At 36.2% G+C, this 22,738-nt stretch overlaps 1 protein-coding gene across 3 annotated transcripts in view; it reads left to right on the top strand.

Annotated features, from left to right (window-relative positions):
* The window catches only part of Zfand1 (zinc finger, AN1-type domain 1), a 36,768-nt gene that overhangs the window by 5,954 nt on the left and 8,076 nt on the right, over positions 1-22,738 (top strand). For all 3 annotated transcript variants that reach the window (XM_013512817.1, XM_005381719.2, XM_013512815.1), the window contains 3 exons: positions 2,028-2,155; positions 2,244-2,335; positions 3,580-3,701. In XM_013512817.1, the coding sequence (XP_013368271.1) occupies positions 2,028-2,155; positions 2,244-2,335; positions 3,580-3,701 (342 nt within the window). The remainder of the gene's footprint in view (positions 1-2,027; positions 2,156-2,243; positions 2,336-3,579; positions 3,702-22,738) is intronic.

Here is a 22,738-nt window from a genome sequence, read left to right as displayed (position 1 = left end):
TAATTATTATTCCTTAACATTTCTGTTTCAGTAGCCCACTTATCCTTAGATTATGTACTTATAAGTATATGTTAGAATTAATCATCATCTTGTCCTTCCACTTCATTGTTTATTTCACTGCTGTGTTTATTTTCACTCATATCTGGTGATAGAATTACTTGTTAGTAAGTTGTTGTGGCCCAGTCAGCCTTAGACCACCGGAAACAAATTTATAATCCAACAAAATCCCTATCCTAATTCCGAACAAATTGATCAATTTAAAAGGGGCTGGCAGAGGCTGGGGATTTAGCTCAGTGGCAAAGCGCCTGCCTGGCAAGTGCAAGGTCGTGAGTTTGGTTCCCGGTACCGGAGAAAAACCAAAAAGAAAATAAAATAAAAAATAAAAAAATAAAAGGGGCTGGCAGATAGAAATCAAAATAGCACTCCTATTACTGATAGTGAGTAAATTGAACGGTGAGGCTTAGTGTAGAGCCAGAGGGCTCTGTAGAGGTAACCTAGAATTAGACTGACTTAGACACAGCATACTGGACCAGGTTAGCCTTCCTGAAAGCAGTTCAATTTCAAGAGGGAAAACAGAAAGCTGTATCCAGCATGCCTAGTGTAAAAATTTTCTTAAACTTGACAGTCAGCTACATTGCATCACTGGTCTTTTAGGCAGAGAGAGGCAGGAATTTAAATTGAATTCATCACTTAGTGGGAAGCATTTGTCTCTTAACACTGTACAGGTAGTATTTATTCCTGCTTATTATTTATCAAGCATTTTTCTTCAGATTTTTACATCTGTTCTCTCAGTTATAGAAAATGAAAAAGAAAGAAACTGAAGATTACATGAGTTCAGTCAGAATGTGAGCCTTTCAAGGGATTAATTTAAAAAAAATAAAAACTTCCTAACATGGTAGCAGGAAATATTCATATGTTGTAAAATTTATTGATTTTTTTACACAGTTTATACATCTTTTATGTTTTCTTTTTTCTAATGTCATTTTATTTCTATGAATTAACTCTGAAACTATTAGATCTCATTAGTTAAATAATGAAATAAAAATAATTTTAGCAATGGGTCATTGCAACAAATTTAGAAGTATATTTAAGTTAATTCCTACAAAGTGTAACTATCATTGATCCAAAAAATTTCCTCTGGGTATAATGTTTAAGCATTTATTTCCCTAAATTTATTTATTTATTTATTTATTTATTTTTGCTTTTTCTCCGGTACCGGGAACCGAACTCACGACCTTGCGCTTGCCAGGCAGGCGCTTAGGCGCTTTTGCCGCTGAGCTAAATCCCCAGCCCTTCCCTAAATTTATTTAACTCAAAAAACTTCTTTGCTTAATGCTCAATAGCTTAGCTGATATGGATTTTTTTTTTTTTTTTTTTAGTACTACAAATTCTTGTTTTCCTCTGATCTAATTTATAGCATTGAAAATAGTTTTATGATTATGAAAATTATCCTTACTCAACGTCATGGATAAATACATAATTTTAAAGTGTTCTGTCCCCTAAATTAGATGTGCAGTCCCCTACAGCTGATACAGAAAGTAGTTAGTGTTTGCCATTTGCAGATGATGAGATGGTTACCGAAGCATATTTTATTATGAGGGCCTCTTTGTATGAACCTGTTGCAACATAGAAGATTAAGAAAAGTCATTTCAGCTGTGCGTGGTGGTGCACACCTATAATCCCAGCACTTCAGAGGCTGAGGCAGGAGGATCCTTGTGAGTTTGAGACAAGCCATGGCTACAAAGTGAGCTCAAGGCCAGCCTGAACTGCATATCAAGACCCTGTCTCAAAAAAAAAAAATAAACAAAAAAAAAAGAGAAGTCATTTCAACTTAGCATAGAAGATAAACATGCCACAGTATGAAAATCTGAAACAGCAGCACAGTGTCACACATTATGTGAGAGTGTATAGCTTGATCTAATAAAGTTAAGTGAAAATGATATGAATGCTGCGTTCAAAAATAGATTTGTAAATTTGCTTTAAAAGTGAACTGTAATGCCGGTGTTTTTCTTTTTTCACATTTTCAGGTGACTGTAATCAATGTGAAACCAAAAATAGATACACATGAATCTTACCCATGCTCATTCAAGGACTGTGCTGAAAGAGAGCTTGTGGCAGTTATATGCCCTTATTGTGAGAAGAATTTTTGTCTAAGGTGAATCACTTAGACTATTCAAGCTTTGTATGTCTGTTTATATTATATACAAATATATGAAGTGGTATCACTCTTCTGTTGCTCATAGACACCGTCACCAGTCAGATCATGAGTGTGAAAAACTAGAGATCCCAAAGCCTCGTATGACTGCCACTCAAACACTTGTTCGAAACATTATCCGTAAGTAGCTAGAAAGCTTGTTTTGGTGCTTTCCTTATTACTGTGTAGTCTATTAATTCTAGAGCTCTGCCTATTAAAGCTTCTTACCAGTTATGGAATGTATTACTAACAGGCCCAGTGGCAATAACTTGTAATTTGATGACATTCTTTGTGATAGTGTTTTGCACAAGGCCTACCTGGCCTATGATAATTTGTATATTGTGAATATCCCACCAGATAGTCTCTCTTACTAGGCTGCTTAGATCAATTTGTTAGCCATTATGGCTAGATACGGTATTCATGAAATTGGCATAATGGGTTGCTTTCTCTATAGAATCAATTCTTATAAGCCTATTTGGGTATGCTGTAGATACTCTGATAGTAAGAAGTACCAGGAAAAAATAAATTGTCTTACTTTCTTGTTACTGAGATGCAGCACCTAACACCACAACTTTAAGGAAGAAAGATTTATTTTGGCTCACGGTTTATAGAGGTTTCAGTCCATAGTCAGCTAGCTCCAAGGCAGGGCAGTGTGCCAGATGAGCATGGCACAGAAGAAAAAGCTCATGACGGGGTGGTGGGGAGGAGAGAGTGATCAAAGGAGGAAGGAGGGAGAGATACTCTCCAGGCCATACCCCCAGTGACCCACCTCCCACCGCGCTTCCTCTGCCAACTTCACATGTAACTGTAAACTTACAACCTCCATGATCCAGTCACCTCCGTAGAACTCCACCTGTGAGCACACATGCCTTTAAGGGGACACTGAGATATAAATCATAACCATATCCGTGAGTTAGACTCTCTACCAGTATGGCAGTTGAGCAGAATTTTCATTCTGGATTAAGAACAGTACTAAATCATAAATTTTTCTGTAGAAACATTAGTGGCTACTTCAGACCAAATAGCCTTATATTGGAAAAAAACACATTACCAGTGAATTTATTGATGTGAAGATTGCTTAGATGTGTGGGACACGTGTTGCAGCGAGCTGTTTGTTATCGAGAGCTCTGAAAGGTTTGCTCTTGGTGATTTAGATCAACCTCAATGAAATTTTTCCAGTAGCCATATAAATAAAATACTTGCAAAGTGAAATGTGGTTTCTATGCATTTCCATTGTGTATAATTTATGTATGTTGCAGGGTTAGAATCAACAAATATTTTATTATGAAAAAAACTGGAAAAGGCAATATAAAAGTTCCTAATGTAAAAAAAAAAAAAAAAAAAAAAGTTCCTAATGTACTTACATGCTTACATTTGTTTCTTAGATTCCAAGTCAGGAGAGAGAACAAATAAACGACTGGAAGGCACAAAAAATAGTGTAACAGCTGCAAAGGTTGCACTAATGAAATTAAAGATGCATGCTGATGGGGATAAGTCATTGCCGCAGGTTGGTTTTGAGACTGAAAAACAAAAAAATTTCAAATATTGTTGAAATCCCCTTTAAAAAAAAATCTCCCTCACATCAAGTAACTATTGACCTGAACATGATACATATCATTTGTAATATTACATAGCTTATGGACTGCATAAATAATATATACTTCTTGAGTTTTTTCACTTTACAAAACCATGTGTATCCTTCACTTTTTTTCCCGTTAGCATCATGTTTTTAACATTTATCCATGATGATATTTTTAATCTATTTCATTTATTCCATAGTGTGAATATATCCCAGTTTATCTAGTCTTTTAATAAATAAAATTCAAATTTTTCCTATCTTCTTTTTACTAGAAACTGTTTTATAGTGAAGATTCTTGTGTATGTGTGAAGGAGTTTCTCCAGGACAATCCCTTTAAAACTATACAATAGAAATTATTTCATGTAACAACTCAGTACATACATGCATACATGTTGAGATTTCTTGACATACTTTCATTAAATGATATTTAGGCTTAGTATTCTTTATTCTTTCTCATATTGTTTTAAAAAGTAGTGACAAGAATCTACTAGGTTGATTTCCCAACCCATAATAGCTTCAAACCATCAGATTAAAAAATGCTACTTCAGGGAATATATATTTAGAAGTAGAAAACCTGAGTCATAACGTTCACTCATCTTTTGCTTTACTAGATATTGCCACCTTCCTATTGTCTGTGTGTTCTATCTCCTTTCAGTAGTGCTTCCAACTATATTCATTCTTGGCCATTCATTCTTTCATAAGTATTTTAAGATCAACTTGTTCTATGAAATTGCAATTTTAATAGGAACTGTACTAAATTTTAAAAATATTTAACATCTTTAGAACTTTGACTTATTCCATCCAAGTCCCTGGTTTATCTTTTCAGCTTTTCTTGAGTTCTTCTATATGTGTCAGGCTATAATGCTTCCCATATGCAATTACATATCTTTGTCTTAGATTTATTCTTAGGCTTTTTATAAATTATGCTGTCATTGTCAAAATTTTGTGGCTTTTAAAAACGCATTTTTTTATTTGTTACTGTGTGTTGATCTATCCAACAACTTTGGAATGGTTTCCATACTTCGTTGATTTTCTGTGTGATCATATCTTCTGCAAATTCTAGTTTTGCTGGGGTTCTCTCTCAAATTTTCTTTTCTTTTAATCTTCCTTTTATTATTACTTAGTACTGAGAGCCCCACAACAGTGTTGACTGATACTTAAGTAATATGGGAAGTGGGCATCGTCATCTTTTTTTGGTGGTGGAGATCGAACCCAAGGCCTCTAGCAAGTCAGGCAGCTACTGTGCTTCACCCCTGAGCTGCATCCCCATCCTTTCATCATATTTCTAACTTCAGTGTAAATGTTTCTAAAGATTCATCAACTGTTTTGTTTGCTGTAGCCTCTGTCACATTGACGCTTCTTTCTATTCCAAGTTGGCTAGGAATTTATATAATAAATGGATATTAAGCTTTCCTAGAAGTTTTTCTTAAATCCAGTAAGGTGATCATTTTTCTCCTTACCAGTGTGATAAATTATGTTGATTGGGGTTTTTTTTGTTGTTGTTGTTAAATCAGTCACACAATTGGAGTGAACCACTTGACTCCTAGATGAATATTTTAAAACACAATGCTAAATTTATTTGCTAATTTTTAAAAGTTTACAGATACTTGAGTGACTTTAGTACCAACTCTGTACTCTCTTCTTTGTGCTAGCTGTAAAGGTAAAATCTAAACAGCAGAAAAGTTGAAATTCTGAGCAGAAAATACTGAATCACAAAACAAAGAAATAATATAGATAAATAGTTAATTTGTTAAATTCACGACTTTTGCAATTTTAAAAACTAATAAAATTTTTTTGTTTTTGTTTTGTTTTGTTTTGTTTTGTTTGGCGGTACTGGGGATTGAACTCATGACCTTGCACTTGCCAGGCAGGTGCTTATGCCACTGAGCTATATCCGCAGCCCCTAAAATTTTTTTAAAAGTGGAAACATTATGAACAATCACAAACAACAGAAAACTAATCAGTGGTTTTCAAACCAGTAAAATAAGAGGGAATACAGAAAACAGGTTATAGGAAAGAAAAAAAATAAAGAAAAAGAGCAGAAAATATAAAATGGAAGGAATACATTCAAACATATCAGTCATCACAATAAATATAAATGAGTTTTTAACTCACCTATAAAAGAGATACTATCAAACTGGATTAAAAAAACAAATTCCGGCTATATGCTGCTTACAAAAGATACCCTAAAACAAAACAACACAGGCAAGTTGAATATAAAAGAATAAAAAAAAATAGTTAAATATTCACCAAAAGAAAGCTAGTAATAAAATCTTATAACTCAAAGTAGGATTTGTGGTAAAATTATAAAGATCCACCAAGTGAAGAAACTGTAAATACCTAATACTATACAAAATAGCAAACTTTTAGAGTTACAAGAAAAAATTGACGAAAACACATCCAGCATTGGAGATTTTAATACCACATCTGTCTTAGAAACTGATAGATCAAACACAGCAAAAGTAAGCATATGCACAAAGGCAGATATAGGGGCAGTTATTGCAAATAATAAAGCAAATAGGGAAAAATACAAATAACTCCTTTACTTGGGTAAAAAATACGCAAAAGTTCTTTGTACTATTCTTGCAACTCTTGTGTTTGAAATTGTATCAAAATAGAGGTAACAAAAACCCACACCCAAACATCTACGCTGCATTCACCATTCTATGTGAGAATGTTTCCCCTTTTAAAAAAATTTTACTAGTTTTTAAAATTGCAAAAGTAGTGCATTTAACAAATTAACCATTAGAAAATATGTGTGAATTCCTTGTCCCTCATCCGTTTCTCTCCCCTTCAATTAGTAATTCTCAGCTCAGGACAATCTTGGCAATGTCTGGAGATGTTTTGCTTGTTACAAGTAGGTATAGAATGCACTGATACCTAATGGATAGAGAGCAGGGCCACTGTTCAACATCCTATCATGCACAGGAAAGAGCCCACAACAGTTTTCTGGTCCAGAGTGTTCCTACTGGGCTGGCAATACGGTTTAGTAGTAGGACACTTGACTAGCGTGTGCAAGGCTCTGAGTTCAGTACGTAGCACTGCAAAAAAACAAACCACAAAAAAAATGTTAGCATTGACAAAGTTGAGAAGACCTACCCCAAATTATCCAATATCATTAATATTACTTTGCAATTCTTTTTGTTACTTAAAACATAATAATAAAAACTTTAATAGCACCTGACTTTGTTCTAGGCAGTGTTTTAAAATGTGTCGTCCTTGTAACAAGTTAATGAGATATATGTACTATTGCAGATGACAAAACTGATGTAGAGGGGCTAGGGATTTAGCTCAGCGGCACAGCGCCTGCCTGGCTAGCGCAAGGTTGTGAGTTTGATTCCCAGTACCGGAAAAAAACCAGAAAACCAAAAAAGAAGAACTGAGGTAGAAAAAAAAAGGTTAAATTACTTGCCAGTAATATGAATCATAGAGAGAAATTGAAACAAGGCTTCAGAGGCTATTTTCTTAATAGGCTTAGCAATGTATTATGGAACATTTCCCAAGTTTGTAGACAGTTTGTCCCCCTTATCACTAATCAGTCCTGGGATCTTTCATCCTCAGCCTCTCAGAGTGCTGCACTTACAAGCATGAAATATCACACTCAGCTTTCCTTATTTTTATCATGAATTATTTTATGATTTTTCTGAAATATTTCTCCCACCTCTGTACTAATATATAAGGGGAAAAGTCTTGATTTTTTGTGTATGTCTATTCAGCCATTTTATCAAATTTTTAAATTAATTTTATGATTTTTATTACTGACATCTTCAATTTCCAAGGAAACAGGAATAGTGCATTAACAAAATACAGGGTTTTTTTCTTTTTCAATCTTATATGGTATCCTATCCTGAATAATACAAGGAGCTTGATTTGCTTTATGTATTCAAATATCTCCCATCTCATTTTTTTCAATAACACATAAAATTTTTAATTCTAATTTTTTTTTATTTTCTCCTTTTCTTTGGGTTCATTTTACTTTTTGTAAGGTGCCTTCTTTGGTAGTTCATTCAGTAAAGGTCTTTGTTGGTAAACTGAGTCTTTTTATGTGAAAGAGCTCATATTTTCCCCGCAATTTTAGTGATTCTAGTTGGTTGGTTGCTAGAATTTGTCAGCTCTTTTCATTTACTAGTCATTAGTGTCTGCCCTGTGTTGTTAAAGAACCACCTGCTGGTGGCCTTATTCTCACTTTGTGAATAATCTTTTTTGGTAACTTTTAAGATCTTTTTCTGTAATGTTTTTTTGGTTTCAGTGTTTTTAGGTATAGGTTTAAGTATTCAGCTTGACATTTAAAGTTACATTTTTGTCTTTTTACTTTGAGAAATTTCTATAATTTTCTCTAAATATTGCTCGTTAGACATATGGTAGAGATCTATAATTTCTTTGTGTCTCTTTATGCTATATTCTAAATGACCCTTACATCCATCTCCTAAGTACTTATACCTTTTTATTGAGGATTATAGAAATTTATCATGTGTTGAGTTTCATTTTTCATTCAGTGACGTTTTATTGAGCCGTTTGCATTGTGTTGAGCACCATTGTAGATGCTGGGAATAACAAAAAAAAGGACAAGAATTCTTGCTTTTGGGAGCCTTACATTACAGGGAAGATAAATCAGCAAACAAATTAGCAAATAACAGTTTCAAACCTAGGAAAGTATGTAAAGAAAAAGTAAACAAGGTAATGAGAATATCTTCATTTTTATTAGTACATATTTGGAATACATAAAGATTATATTCATCATGAAAACTTAGGACATATACATATCTTAATTCTTTTTACATCCTCTTCTACTCCCTTCCCTCCCAGCTGCATTTCTCTTCCTACCCTCCCAGCTACCTCCCTTTTTCCTCCTTTATTACCTATTATCTATCTTTTATTTTGCTCTTTATTTACATTTTCAGTTTATCATTTAAGAGGGGCCATGCGATGTTTAAGTATGTGTGTCTGACTTATTTCACTTGAAATTATGGTCTCAAGCTCCATCCATTTTTGTACAAATGAGTCAAGTTTTATCTTTATGGCAGAGTAGTACTCCATTGTATATAAATACCACATTTTCTTTATCATTCATATGTTAATGGTCATATAAGCTATTTGCAAGATTTACCTATTCTAAATTACACTACAAAAAACATAGGTATGCACATATCATTGTAATATGTCTTTAATGCTTTTGGGAAGACATCTAGGAGAGGAATAGCAGAGTCTAATGTAATTTCTTATTTTACTTTTGAGGAATATCCATACTGATTTCCATAATGATTGTACTAGTTTATATTCCCATCAACAGTGAAAAAGAGTACCTTTCCTTCCCCCTACCAGTGTCACCATCACTTGTTATCTGATTTCTTGATGATAGCTATTTTTTCTAGAGTAAGATGGTGTCTCAGTGTTATTTTAATTTGCATCTTTCCAGTGGCCAGAGATGTTGAACATTTTTCCATCATAAGTTTATTGGCTATTTGTATTTCTTCTTCTAAAAAGTATCTATTAGTTCCATTTGCTCATTTTTTTATTTTTAAAAATGAAGGAAAACACATTCACAAACAGACATCCATTTTATAAAAAACAACACAAGAACACTACAAACAAACCAGAGTTACAGACAAATCTGTAGGAAATTAACCATGGTTGTTGTATCACTTATTGTTATCTTTAAAGTGGTTTCTACGGAAACAAATAGAGACATATAAGATTGATCAAGCAAGTGATCATTAATTGTTCCTTTCAGTAAAGCAGTAGAAGACAGTAGTGCAACTATGTTAGCTATCCTGTGTATACATACTTACATAATTACCGTTCTTTCCCTTCTCATTTCCCACACCCCAGTTGCCCTTTACTTTTGAGCATTTTCCTTTCATTTCACAATGTCTGTCGTACCTCCTCATTTTTATTTACTCTTTCAGGTTTTACACTAGTGAGACAATATGATGCTTACACATGCAGGTCTGATTTATTTCACTTATGAGTATGGTCTCTAGTTGTGACCATTTACCTATAAAAGCCTTGAGTTTATCTTTCTTTGTACCTGAGTAATATTCCAATATATAAAAGTACCACAATTTTTTTATCCAATCCTCAGTGGATGGACATTTGGGTTGCTTCCACAATTTAGCAATTACAAATTGTGCTGCTATGAACATGGGTGCACATATGTCACTGTGATACGGATGTTTTCAGGTCTGGGAAAATACCCAGCAGGGGGATAGCTGGGTTGAATGGGACCTCTAGACCTAGATTGCTGAGGAATCTCCAAACTGATTTCCCCAGTGGCTTCACCAGTCTGCATTCCCACCAGCAGTGGAGAAGAGTTCCTATTTCTCCAGAGCCTCACCACTGTTTGTTATTGGTTAATTTCTTAATGCTAGCCATTCTTATTTGGGTGAGGTGAAATCTCAGTGTTGTTTCAGTTTGCATTTCACTAATGACTACTGATGTTGAACAGTTTCTCATGTATTTATTTGCCATTTGTATTTCTTTATCTGAGAAGTGTGTATTCATCTCTGATGCCCATTTTTGGATTGGGTCTTTGAATTTGGGGGGGGAGCTGATGTTTTTTAATTGTTTATATGTTCTAGATAGAAGTCTTTTGTCCGAGGGACAGTCAACTAAAATTTTTTCCCAATTTGTGGGTTTTCTTTTTACTCTGCTGGCAGTTTCTTTAGATGTGCTGAAACTTTTCAGTAGGATGAGATCCCAGTTGTTGATTCTTTGAAGTATTTCATGGGCAGTTTAGTTTTCGTTCATGAACTATCTGCGTACCACTGTGTCTTCAAGGTTTTTACCTACTTTCTCTTGCAATAGATTTAGTGTTTCTGTTTTAATATTGAGATCTGTGATCCATTTTGACTTGAGTTGAGTTTGGTGCATGGTGATAGACTTGGGTCTATTTTCAGTCTTTGGCAGGTGGCAAGCCAATTTTTCCAGCACCATTTATTGAAAAGTCTTATCGTTCTTCCAGTGAGTTTTTTTGGCCCCTTAATCGAAGATTAGTTGGCTGAGTGTGTTTGTGTTTGTGCCTGTGTCCTCCAGTCTCTTCCATTGATCTTCCAGTCTTGTTTTTTAGCCAGTACCATGTTGATTTTATGACAGTAGCTTTGTAGTATAATTTCCGGTCAGAGATTGTGATTCCACCTGACTTGTCCTTGTTGTCCAGGATTACTTTTGCTGTTCTGGGTCTCTTCTGGTTGCAGATGAATTTAAGGCATATTTTCTCGAGATCTGTGAGGTATGCTAATGGTAGTTTAATGGGAATTGCATTGAATGTGTACAGCAGTTTTGAGAGTATGGCCATTTTCACAATGTTGGTTCTTCCTATCCATGAGCAAGAGATATTTTTCCATTTATTGAGATCCTCTTTGATCTCTTTTTTCAAAGTACTATAGTTTTCATTGAATAGATCTTTTATTTCTTTTGTTACATTGCTTCCTAAATATTTCAAATTCTTGGATGTTATTGTGAAAGGTATGGTTTCCTTAATTTTTCTCTCAGTCTATTTGTGGTTTGTGTATAGGAATGCTACCAATTTCTGGGTGTTGACTTTGTATCCAGCTACACTGCTGAATTTGTTGATTAATTCAAGGAGTCTTCTTGTGGAGCTTTTGGGGTCTTCCATGTAAAGTATCCTGTCATCTGCAAATAGTGATAGTTTTACTTCTTGCTTTCCGATCCTTATTCCCTTTTATTTCTCTCTCCTGTCTTACTTCTCTGGCTAGTTGTTCCAGAACTGTATTGAACAGGAGTGGTAACAATGGACATCCTTGTCTTGTTGCCGATTTTAAAGTAAAACCTTTCAGTTTTTGTCCATTTAGAATGATGTTGGCTGTTGGATTGTCATAGATGGCTTTGATCAGGTTAAGGTAGAGGCCATCTATTCCTATTTTCTGTAGAGTTTTAATCATAAATGCATGTTGGACCTTGTCGAAAGCTTTTTCTACATCTGTTGAGATGATCATGTGTTTTTTGTCTTTGGTTCCATTGATATGGCATATAACATTTATAGATTTGTGAATACTGAACCAACCTTGCATTCCTGGAATGAATCCAACTTGGTCGTGATGTATGATTTTCTTGATAATTTGCTGCCATTCTATTTGCTAGTATCTTATTGAGTATCTTTGCATCTTTATTCATTAGGGAGGTTGGTCTGCAGTTCTTTCTCTTGGTTGGGTCTTTCTGTGGTTTTGGTAGCAGTATAATAGTTGCCTCCAGAAATGAGTTAGGGAGAATTGCTTCCTTTTCATTTCATTGAAGAGTTTGAGGAGTGTTGGTATTAAATCTTCTCTGAATTTCTTAAAAATTCTGGTGTGAATCCATCAGGACCAGGGCTTCTGTTTGTCAGTAGGTTTTTAATGACATTTTGAATCTTATTAATTGATATTTCATCATTCAGAATTTTTATATCTTCTTAACTCAACCTTCGTAATTCATACATATCTAGGAATCTGTCCATTTCTTCTGAATTTTCTATCCTATGGGAGTAATGATTTTCAAAGTAGGTATTAATGATCTTCTGAATTTCTGTAGAATCTAGTAATTTCATCCTTTTCATTCCTTATTGCATGAATCTGAGTTTCTTCCTTTTTTTTTCTGATAAGGTTGGCTAGGCGTTTTTCAGTTTTATTTATTCTTTGTAAAAAACAACTCGTTGATCTTTATTTTTTGGGTTTTTTTTTTTTGTTTTTTTTTTTTTGTTTTTCTCCGGTACCGGGAACCGAACTCATGACCTTGCGCTTGCCAGGCAAGCACTTTGCTGCTGAGCTAAATCCCCAGCCCCTTGATCTTTATTTTTTGGAGGATTTTGTTCATCTCAATTGCATTAATTTCTGCCCTAATCTTTATAATGTCCTCCCTACTTTGGCTTTGGCCAGCCTTGTTCTTCTTTTTCTAAAAGTTTGAGATGCAACATTAGGGTATTTCTTTCTGTTTTCCTTATATGTGAGTTCACCACTATAGATTTCCCCCTGAGGACTACTTTCATTGCATCCCATAGATTCGGGTAAGTTGTATTGACTTTTTCATTTGTTTGTAGGTATTTTTTAATTTCTTCTTTAATTTTCTCTGTTACCCATTGGTTGTTCAGGAGGTTGTTGTTTAATTTCCAAGTGTTTATGGAGTTTTTGTGGTTCCTTTTGTCATTAATTTCCAATTTCATTGCACTGTGGTGAGGTAATATGCATGGAATGATTTCAGTTCCTTTGCAGTTAGGTAGGTATGCACTATGAGCTGGCATGTGGTCTGTTTTACAGAAAATCCCATGTGCAGCTGAGAAAAATGTGTATTCTGATGTGGTGGGGTGAAACAGTCTGTATACATCTCCGAAGTCCATTTGTTCACAGATTTGGTTCAAATCTATTATTTCTTTGCAAATCTTTTGTCCAGTTGACTTATCTCTTTGTGTCAAAGGGGTGTTGAGGTCCCCTATTACAATAGCATTATTAATTATATGGGTTTTCATGTCTGGTAAGATTTGTCTTAAAAAAGTTGGAGCTCCGATATTTGGTGCGTACATGTTTATGATTATTATCTCATCCTCTTGCAGTTTTCTCCTGACCAGTATGTAGTGACCTTCTTTATCTCTTTTGATTGTTGTCGGTTTGAAGTTTACATTGTCTGCAAACAGAATCTACACCTGCTTTTTTCTGGGTTCCTGTTGCATGGAGGATTGTTTTCCATCCTGTGGCTTTTCATCTGTGGATTTCCTTTTGAGTAAAATGTGTTTCCTATATACAGCATATCGTTGGATTTTGTTTTTTAATCCACTCTGCCAGTCTGTTTCTTTTGACTGGAGAATTGAGACCATTTGCATTCATGGTTATAACTGATATGTGTTGACTTATAATTTTCATGTTATTTACTTGCTTTTGGTCTCCTACTTTTCCTATCTGTTTAATTACTTGCTCTTCTTGACAGTTCCCTTCTATTGTTCTTGAAATTGTAGTCATTTTTTTCTCTTTCTAGAATATACTTTAGTACTCTTTGCAACAATGATTTGGCACTCATGATAGTCTTCTGTTGTTTTTTGTCATGGAAATATTTTATTTCTCCATTGAATCTGATGGAGAGTTGGGCAGGGAACATCAACGTTGGATGGAAGCTATTTTGTCTCAGCACCTGTAATACTTCACTCCAAGCTCTTCTCAGTTGGATGGTTTGTGTTGAGAAGTCTGCCGTGATTCTGATAGGCTTTCCTTTATAGGTAATCTGGTTTTTTTCTCTAGCAGCTTTTAATATTCTGTTCTTTGGCTGAAGATCTGGCATCTTGACTATTATATGTCTGGGTATAGTTTTGTTTTGGTTATGGTTAGTTGGAGTTCTATATGCCTTATTTACCTGTACATCAGGTTCTGTTTCCATACTTGGGAAATTTTTCTGGTATTATTTCAGTAAATATTCTTTTTATGTTATTTGTGTTGCCTCCTTTTGTTTCATTGACTGCTATTAGTCATACATTATTCCTGTTTGTTTAATTGATTTTTCCTGGTTCCTTGTTGATTTTTTAAGAGATACTTTCTTTCACCGTTGCTAACTGCCATGCTGTCTTCAAAATCTAAAACTCTTATCTTTGGCTTCATCCAAGCTGTTTTGACAGCTTTTATTGGAAGCTTTGATTTCCTGGAAGTCTCTTTGAATCTGGTTCATGCATTCTAATTCCTTTCTATGTTTTTCATTTAATGTTTCCATCCATTGCCTCTGTTCTTCTATTTTCTTATATGTTTCTTCTTTAGATGTGCTGCACAGTTCTTTCATTATTATTGTCATTTCACTTTTTTCCTGAGAGGTTATTTCTGATCTGATCTCTTCTATGGCCTGATGAAGTTGTTTCTTTACTTCCATTGCGATCATTTCAGCAATTTCAGGCATGTGTTTACTAAGTTCTCCTATGTCAGTGTCTCCTGTACTTGTTCTGAGTGGAGTGGAGTTCTGAAATTGTGCTTAGTCCTTTGTCTTATCATATTTGATATCAGATGCAGAAAGCTCAGTCTCCCTCTTCCCCGACAGCTCAGCAAAGGCCACTAGTGTCTCTAGTTTTCCTGGTGATCAGGCTTGCTCCTCAGTGTCCACTGAGATTCACTGCTTAGTCTGGGGTTTTCCAGCAGATGTTGAAGCATTTCTAGTTCTTCCAGGTCTCAGACGCAGACTGTGATGTCCTCTGATGGCAGACTGTCTGATCCAGCTTCCCCTCGCAGTTCAGGGCACGTGTATGACCCAGAATTGGGTTGCACTGGTAGTGCAATCCCAGACCAGTGGACCTGTTTCCCCAGGCAGTTAAGGGTACAGACAAACCCAGACATGAACTCCAGGGTCAACAGTGTGTGGACCACCTAATTCTGTGTCTCCAGGCGGTTCAGAACGCGCACAGGAGCCAGACACGGGCCACACTTACTGCGATCACAGGCTTCCCTTGTTTGTGACCTCCAGGAAGTCCGGATGCAAGCAAAGCCCAAACCCAAACCACAGTGCCAGCAGCTCGTGGAGCACCCACTCCAGCACCTCGCTGCATCTGGGCACACGCAGAGAGGGCCCACAGGTGAACCCTGGTGAGAGCAGTTCACAGGCCTTCTGAGTAACGATCTCCTGTCTGTTGCAGGCACACGGAGGGTAGAAACTCAGACTGTAATGGCAGCGGGGTCGTGGGTCGCCTTCTCTGCCCCCAGGAAGTAAATGGGAAGTACCTGGTTCTCTTGGCAGCATTCAGCTAGGAACTGTGCTGTCAGTGGGTTGCAGCCCATCTGATTCTGCGTCTCCAGTAAGTTCAGGATGCGCAGAGGAGCCAGACACGAGCCGCACCACAGCAATCACAGACTGCCCGTGTCTGTGACCTCCAGGAGGTCTGGACACAAGCAAAGCCCAAACCCAAACTGCAGTGCCAGCAGCTCGTGGTGGGCCCGCTGCAGTACCTCACTGGGCGCCAGGCACACGCAGAGAGGGCCCACACATAAACCCCAGTGAGAGCAGTTCCCCCATTTGTTCATTTTTTGATTGGGTCCTTTATGCGAGGAATCAAACTTTTTTGAGTTCTTTATATATTTTATATATTAGTCCTCTATCCAAGGAAGAACGGGCAGTTTTTTTTCCCATCCTATAGATTGTCTCTTCACCGTGATGGTTATTTCCTTTGCTGTGAAGAAATTTTTCAATTCTACATGATCCCATTTATTGATTCCTGGTGTTATCTCTTGTGCAATTGGAGTTCTGCTCAGAAAGTCCTTACCTATGACTAGGTCCTCAAGAGTTTTACCCATTTTATCTTAGAGCAGATTGTGTTTCTGTTTAATATTTAGATCTTCGATCCTTTTTTATTTTACTCTAGTATATGGTGAGAGATATTCTATCTTCTCTATGTGGATAACCAGTTTTCCCAGTATCATTTGTGAAAGAGGCTGTCTTTCCTCCAGTGGTAAGGTTTTGGTCCTGTTGTCAGTGATCATGGGGCTGAATTGTCTTGGAGTTGTATCTACAGCTAGAATCCTGTTAAGGCTTTTTCTCTCAATATTCATTAATGTTCTCAATGTTTCCTTTTTTGGAATCAAAGAAATGCTAGCTTCCAGGAATAACTTTCAGAGTACTCTTTCCCTTTTGATATCATTAACCAATTTGAGGAATTTTCGTGTTAGATCTTCCATAAAATTCTTGTAGAAGTTGAGTGTGAATCTGTTGGGATCTGGACTTTTAGTTGGTAGTGTTTTTTATTACTTCTTCAATCTCATCTGATACTGGATTATTCAGGGTTTATGTCTTCTTGGTTCAGCTTTGGTAGCTCATATGTATTTAGGAATCTATTAATTTCTTCTGAATTTTGCATTTTATTGGAATAAAGATTCTCTTTGTAGTTACTAATAATCTTCTGGATTTTGGCGAAGTCCAGTGTGATTTCACCTTTACGTTTGCAATTGCACTGATTAGGATCTTTTCTTTCCTTATTTTGGTAAGATTACCTAGGAGTTTATCTATTTTGTTTATTCCAAAGAACCAGCTCTTTTACGTCATTGATTCTTTTTTTTTTTTTTCAGTCTCCATTAATTTCAGCTCTGATCTGTATAATTTCCTTTGTTATACTAACTTTGGATTTGGATTGTTCTTGCACTTCTAGGACCTTGAGGTGCATCATTAGATTATTTGGGCTCAGCCTGTTTTTCTGATGTGGGCTTTCACAGCTATAAACTTACCTCTTAAGACTGCTTTTATTGTGTCCCATAGGTTGGGGTAGTTGTATTGGCATTACTGTCGATTTTAGGAGCCAGTTTCTTCCTTGATTTCTTCTGTGTTTCACTTATGATTTCTAGTTTCATTGCAGTATGATTTGATAATATGTATGGGATAATTCTGAATCTTATGCATTTACTCAAGCATGCTTTGTGGGCTAGTATGTGGTCTGTTTTGGAGAAAGTCCCATGTGTTACTGAGAAGAATGTGTGTTCTGTTGTTGGGTGGAACACGCTGTAGATAGCTGTTAAATTCATATGTTTGGAGATTTGGTTCAACTCTGATTTTTCTTGTTAATTTTTTTTTGTCTAGTTGATCTAATTGTGACAATTGTATATTGAGGTCCCCCGTTGTAATTATGTTGGTGTCTATCTGATTTTTTTATTTCCGGTAGTGTTTGTTTTATGATGTTAAGTGCACTGGTATTTGGTGCATATATGTTTATAATCATTGTGTCTTCCTGTTGAATTACTCACTAAACCAATATATAGTGACCCACTTTGCCTCTTCTGATCAATTTTGGCTTAAAATCCACTTTGTCTGACATTAGAATGGCTGCTCTTGCTTTTTCCAGGTTCTGGTACATGGGATATTGTTTTCCATCCTGTCCTCTTTTTAATCTATGTATTTCTTTTTTGATTAAATGTGTTTCATGTATACTGTATGTCATTGGGGTTTTTTTCTTGATCAGTTCTGCCAATGTGTCTCTTGATTGGGGAATTGAGACCCTTCACATTTAGAGTTATTATTGAAAGTTACTGACTCATTTCTGTCATTGTATTATTTCTGTTGCTGTTTCTTCCTCTCCCTCCCGCTTCTGCTTAACTGCTTACCTTGCTTGGTGTATTCATTGCATTAGATTTTTTGGCATTTTGGGGTTCATTGTCTCTTTCTAGGATATCCATGAGAATTTTCTGTGATGCTGGTTTGGTGGTCATGAGTTTTTTGTTGTTGTTGTTCTTCGTCATGGAAATACTTATTCATCAATTGTAAAAGAGCATTTTGCAGGATATCTAGGTTTAGGTTGGAAGTTATCTTTAAGGGTTTAAAACATTTCACTTGAAGTGCTCCTGCCTTGAAGATTTATGTTGAGAAGTCTGCTGTAATTCTAATGGGTATACCTTTTTAAGTGATTCATTGCTTTTCTCTAGCTGCTTTTAAAATTTGGTGCCTGTGTTGGATTTCTGGCATATTGACTGTGATGTGAAGAGGTTCTCCTTTGATCATGACTATTTGCGGTTCTCTGCATGTTTAAATCTTTCCCAATATTTGGAAAATTTTCTGCTATTACTTTTGTAAACAGGCTTTTGATACCCTTTGTGCTGTCTTCTGATTTTATACCTATTTCAGTTAATCTTAGATTAGTCTTGTGTCATCTAGAAGCTATTGGATCCTTTTCTCATGTTCTCTTGTTTCCACGATATCCCTGAGTAACCAATCTTTGAAAGCATTCCTATCTTGTGTTTTTGATTTTCTGTCCTTATTTTGGTTACTTCTGCTGCCTATACTTTCAATGTAATTTTAATCTGGATTTTTGTGTGTAACATTCTCATGAATTTCAGTTCTTTGATAAACTGATAGAGTGTGATTGGCCTTGCATTCAGTTCTCTGGGAATGGACTGCAGTATTGTTGATGTCAAAATGGTAATCCTGGTATTAGCATACAGACAAAACCTATTAAGAGCAACAACTATGCAATCCCAGCAATATCAGGTAAATTAGCAATAGTGATATTATCCAAGTCAAAGTGGATATTGACATACCATAAAAACTAATAATGTACTGCCTTTAATTGTAAAGTCATCTATAATTATAGTATAAACCCTAAGATAAACCAAATATTGACATACAGAAAATGTCTACAATTAACTGTACCTCCACTGATGGTAGATTCAATAGTAGTAACATAGATTGAATTATCTAAAGATTAATCACATTTAATGATTATACTAGTATAGAGAGTTGGAAATGAGAGAATGCAAAAAGAAAAATTGAAGAAGTAAATAGTGGGAGATAAGGAGAAGGAAAAAAAGGTGAGACAAAGGATCCTGTTGGGAGTAGAAGGATGTTTATGGAATTAGATGAAGGTAACAGGAAAAGCAGCAAGAAATAGAAGATAAAAGAGAAATAATACGGAGAACAAAAAATAAAAAAGGGAAAACAAGAGTAATAAAAAAAATGAGTCCACAAACAAACAAAAAGCCTTTTTTATTTGTTTGTTTGTTTTGTTCTGTATTTACCAGTGAGTGTTTTCCTATTAGGATCTGGCCTTCAGGAGTTCAGCAAGTCTAGCTGTTCTCCACCTAGTCTTATTGTCTGTGGGTTTGAGAGATGCACCCTGTTACGGTTGATGCATTGTATCAACTTGAGGAGTCTAAAAGCTTAACTGAATAACTCAGCAGTTTTATATCCTGGGGTAAAAAGGACATGCCCTTTTTGCTCTAGGATGTTGTTTATTATGTCAACTTAAAAAGTTTAATTACGTGACTTAGCAAGGAGCCAGGCTCCTTACTTTGTATTAATCCTGAGCCTGTGCAAGAGGAGGGCCAGGAGATGTTGTGGGCATGGGCAGATAGCCAGCATTCAATATAAGAAAAACAAGAGGCTTGCTTCCCCTGCTTTTTGCTCTTGCTGATTTTGCTGTTTTGTGCCCCGTGAAAGTGTTGCCCCTGTGCCTTTCCACCCTGTCTTGGAACCAGCTAATTATAGACTAAAACCTCCATAAACTGGAAGTTAAATAAACCTTTCCTTCCTTAATTTTGGACATTGCATATTGTGTCTCAGCAACAAAAGAAGTAACCAAGACAAAATTTGGTACAAGGAGTGGGGCCATTGCTGTGACTATACCTGACCATGTGGTTCAAGAGCCTTTGGCAATGGCTTGTGGAAAGTGTTTGAAAAGGTTCAGAGATGTCCCTAAAAGGGTAAAGCTAAAAAGCTTTAGTCTGTTCTATATGAGGGATTCTAGTCAGAGCTCCAAAGACTGATAGAAATCCTGCTGGTAAAGACCAGGCTCGGGAGATTTCTGCTGGAAAGAAGGACTACATTGGCAGATGGACTGCAGGCCATGTTTGTTATGGCTTGGCAAAAAGTTTGTTTGCAGTTTGCTCATGTCCAGAGACTCTGCCTGAGACTGAGATTAAGGGCAGCGGACTGATTAATCTGGCAAAAAAAATTTCAAAGCAGGAGAATGTTGAGGCTGTGCTGTGGCTGTTGTTGGGGGCTTTTAGCCAGATCTGTGTTAAAAACCAAGAGCAAAGAGCCCAGCATGATGATTTAAAATGTGTGTTTGTCAAAAAAAAAAAAAAAAATCCAATGAAGCTGTAGACTGCAAAGATGGAGCAGAGGAGATTTTAATTGCTGAGGAAAAACAGGAAAAGAAAAAAGATGGACTGAGGGCATGAAAAAAAGTAGCATGTCTCCACCCTTTGCAGCCTCAAAACTGCAAAGATGAGAGACTGTATGAGAAAAAAAAAGCTGCAGAGCGCTGTTCTAGAATGGTGGCAGCATAAAAAGTTTGTTCCTCAAAATTGGATTCAGAGTGCCCAGCAATCTAGGCACTTGACCCCCACAGCCAAGGAAAAAAAAGCCTGGCTACTGCTCTAGCTGGCAGCAGACCTTGGCATCATCCATGTGGCACTGGTTTTAGGTGCATGCAAAATGCAAGAGTTATGGAGTTAAAGAGGTTTCCACCTTGATTTTAAAAGGTCTGCAAGGTCTGGTTCAGAGGGTAGTATGTAAAGCTGTGAGTAAAAAGCCTGCACTTGAATGCCTCTGGCTGTTGCCTGCCCTGTTAGAACAAAACCCCTGTGCTGTTTTTGGCCAGGGCTTGGTTGCCTTTTCTCCCTGTATCTCCAGCCCTAGGTTCTTACCTTGCTTCTGTGGAGCCTGTTTCCCTCCCCAGAGTCACATGAGCCAGAGAGAGAAAGTTGAAGTTGTTTTCTCTTTTTCTCTGTGTTGTGGACCATGTAGGTGTCCGGCTTCTCTGTAGCCTCTAATTTTTCTTATCACTTCCTTCCAGATTTCTGGTGATCTGCTTCTCCTTTTTTCTTTTATTCTTTCGATATTCCTATCTTGTTTCATTTCCATCTTTTTGGTTTCATAGCTTCTTGTTCCTTTTTATGAATATTATTCCTTAATTTATCTTTTTGTACATGTGACATAACTTACTTAAATGTCTTTTTTAAGTTCAGTTTTCATTTGTCCACAATGGATTAATCTTCAATTTGTTTTAAATTTTAGTTTATTGACTCTACGTGTTCGGGTTGAATTAGAGATTCTTCCTATTTTTCTCTCCCTTCTTTTACACACCACTCTCTGAGTAGCAATTTTGTGGGGAGAGGTTTCCTCAGCCTACCCACCCAGAACTTCATTCAAATACAGATTAGAGAATGAAAGTTCATGTTTCTGCCCAATAGAAATTTTTAGATTACAGATGTACTTACTGAGCTGAATACCCTGGCTTTGTTCACCATCATCAGGTTATAATTATGGTTTTCTGCATTCCTAAATACTGATTTCTATAAGCAGTAGCCCAAGTCAACATTGAGCAGTTATGCTCCTTTCCTAGACTCTTAAGTTGCACACTAGCCTCTGCCTCCCAGCAGTGAGGTGACCTGGGAGCAGAATCTTCATCTCAAGGCAGCATTCTCATTCACTCCCAGTCTGAGCTTTGGACTACCTCCTTCTCCTCCTTCTGGACAGCCTATGCTTCATTTTTTAATCTCAGATATATTTCTTTCTTATGAGACTATTACACCTTTATAATTTTTTTAATATTTATGCTCTTACTACTTTGTTTTTTTATAGCAAAGTCTGTTTGATTACAGAATTGGCCAAAAACATGGAATGTCCAGTGGATTTTTATTTTTTTATCTTGGAGTGCTTGTTATTCATACTACCACTGACCCTGAACATATAAATTCCTTACTGCTAAGACAGGAATTTTTCTTTTAAATTTTAAAAATAAAAGGAAAACATTAACAGACAGACAACCTTTTACAAAATGCCAAAGTACAGTACAGACAATACAGAGTTACAAACAAAGTGGTAGAAAATTAACAATGCTTATTGTATTACATATTGATATCTTCAAAGTGGCTTCTCATGAAAACAGATAGACACATGCAATATTGATCCATCAAGGACTCATTGACAGTTTCTTTCAGCAAAGAAATAGAAGACAGTAGAACAACTATGTTAACTATCCTGTATATACATACATACAAAATTTCTCCTTCTTTCCCTTTTCTTTTCCCACATCCCAGTTGCCCTTTACAATTCAGTGTTTTCCTGTCATTTCACAATATCTATCATACCTCCTAGTTTAAGTTAACTCATTCAGGTTTTACATGAGTGAAACAATGCAGTGCTTGCACATGCAGGTCTGATTTATTTCACTTATGAGTATGGTCTCTAGTTGTGACCACTTACCTATAAAAGCCTCAAGTTTATCTTTCTTTATAGCTGTGTAATATTACATTATATAAAAGTACCACAATATTCTTATTCAATCCTCAGTGGATGACATTTGGGTTGCTTCCACAATTGAACAATTACAAATTGTGCTTTTGTGAACATAGGTGCACATATATTGCTGTGATATGATGTTTTTAGATCTTCTGGGAAAATACCCAGCAGGGGGAGAGCTGGGTTGAATGGGACCTCTAGACCTAGTTTTCTGAGGAATCTCCAAACTGATTTCCACAGTGGTTTCCCCAGTCTGCATTCCCACCAGCAGTGGAGAAGGGTTCCTATTT

Source organism: Chinchilla lanigera, unplaced genomic scaffold, assembly GCF_000276665.1.
Source record: "Chinchilla lanigera isolate Chin_1 unplaced genomic scaffold, ChiLan1.0 scaffold00016, whole genome shotgun sequence".
Classification (NCBI taxonomy): Eukaryota; Metazoa; Chordata; class Mammalia; order Rodentia; family Chinchillidae; genus Chinchilla; species Chinchilla lanigera.
Note: the sequence above shows the minus strand (reverse complement) of the source record. Positions and strands in the feature narration are given on the sequence as shown.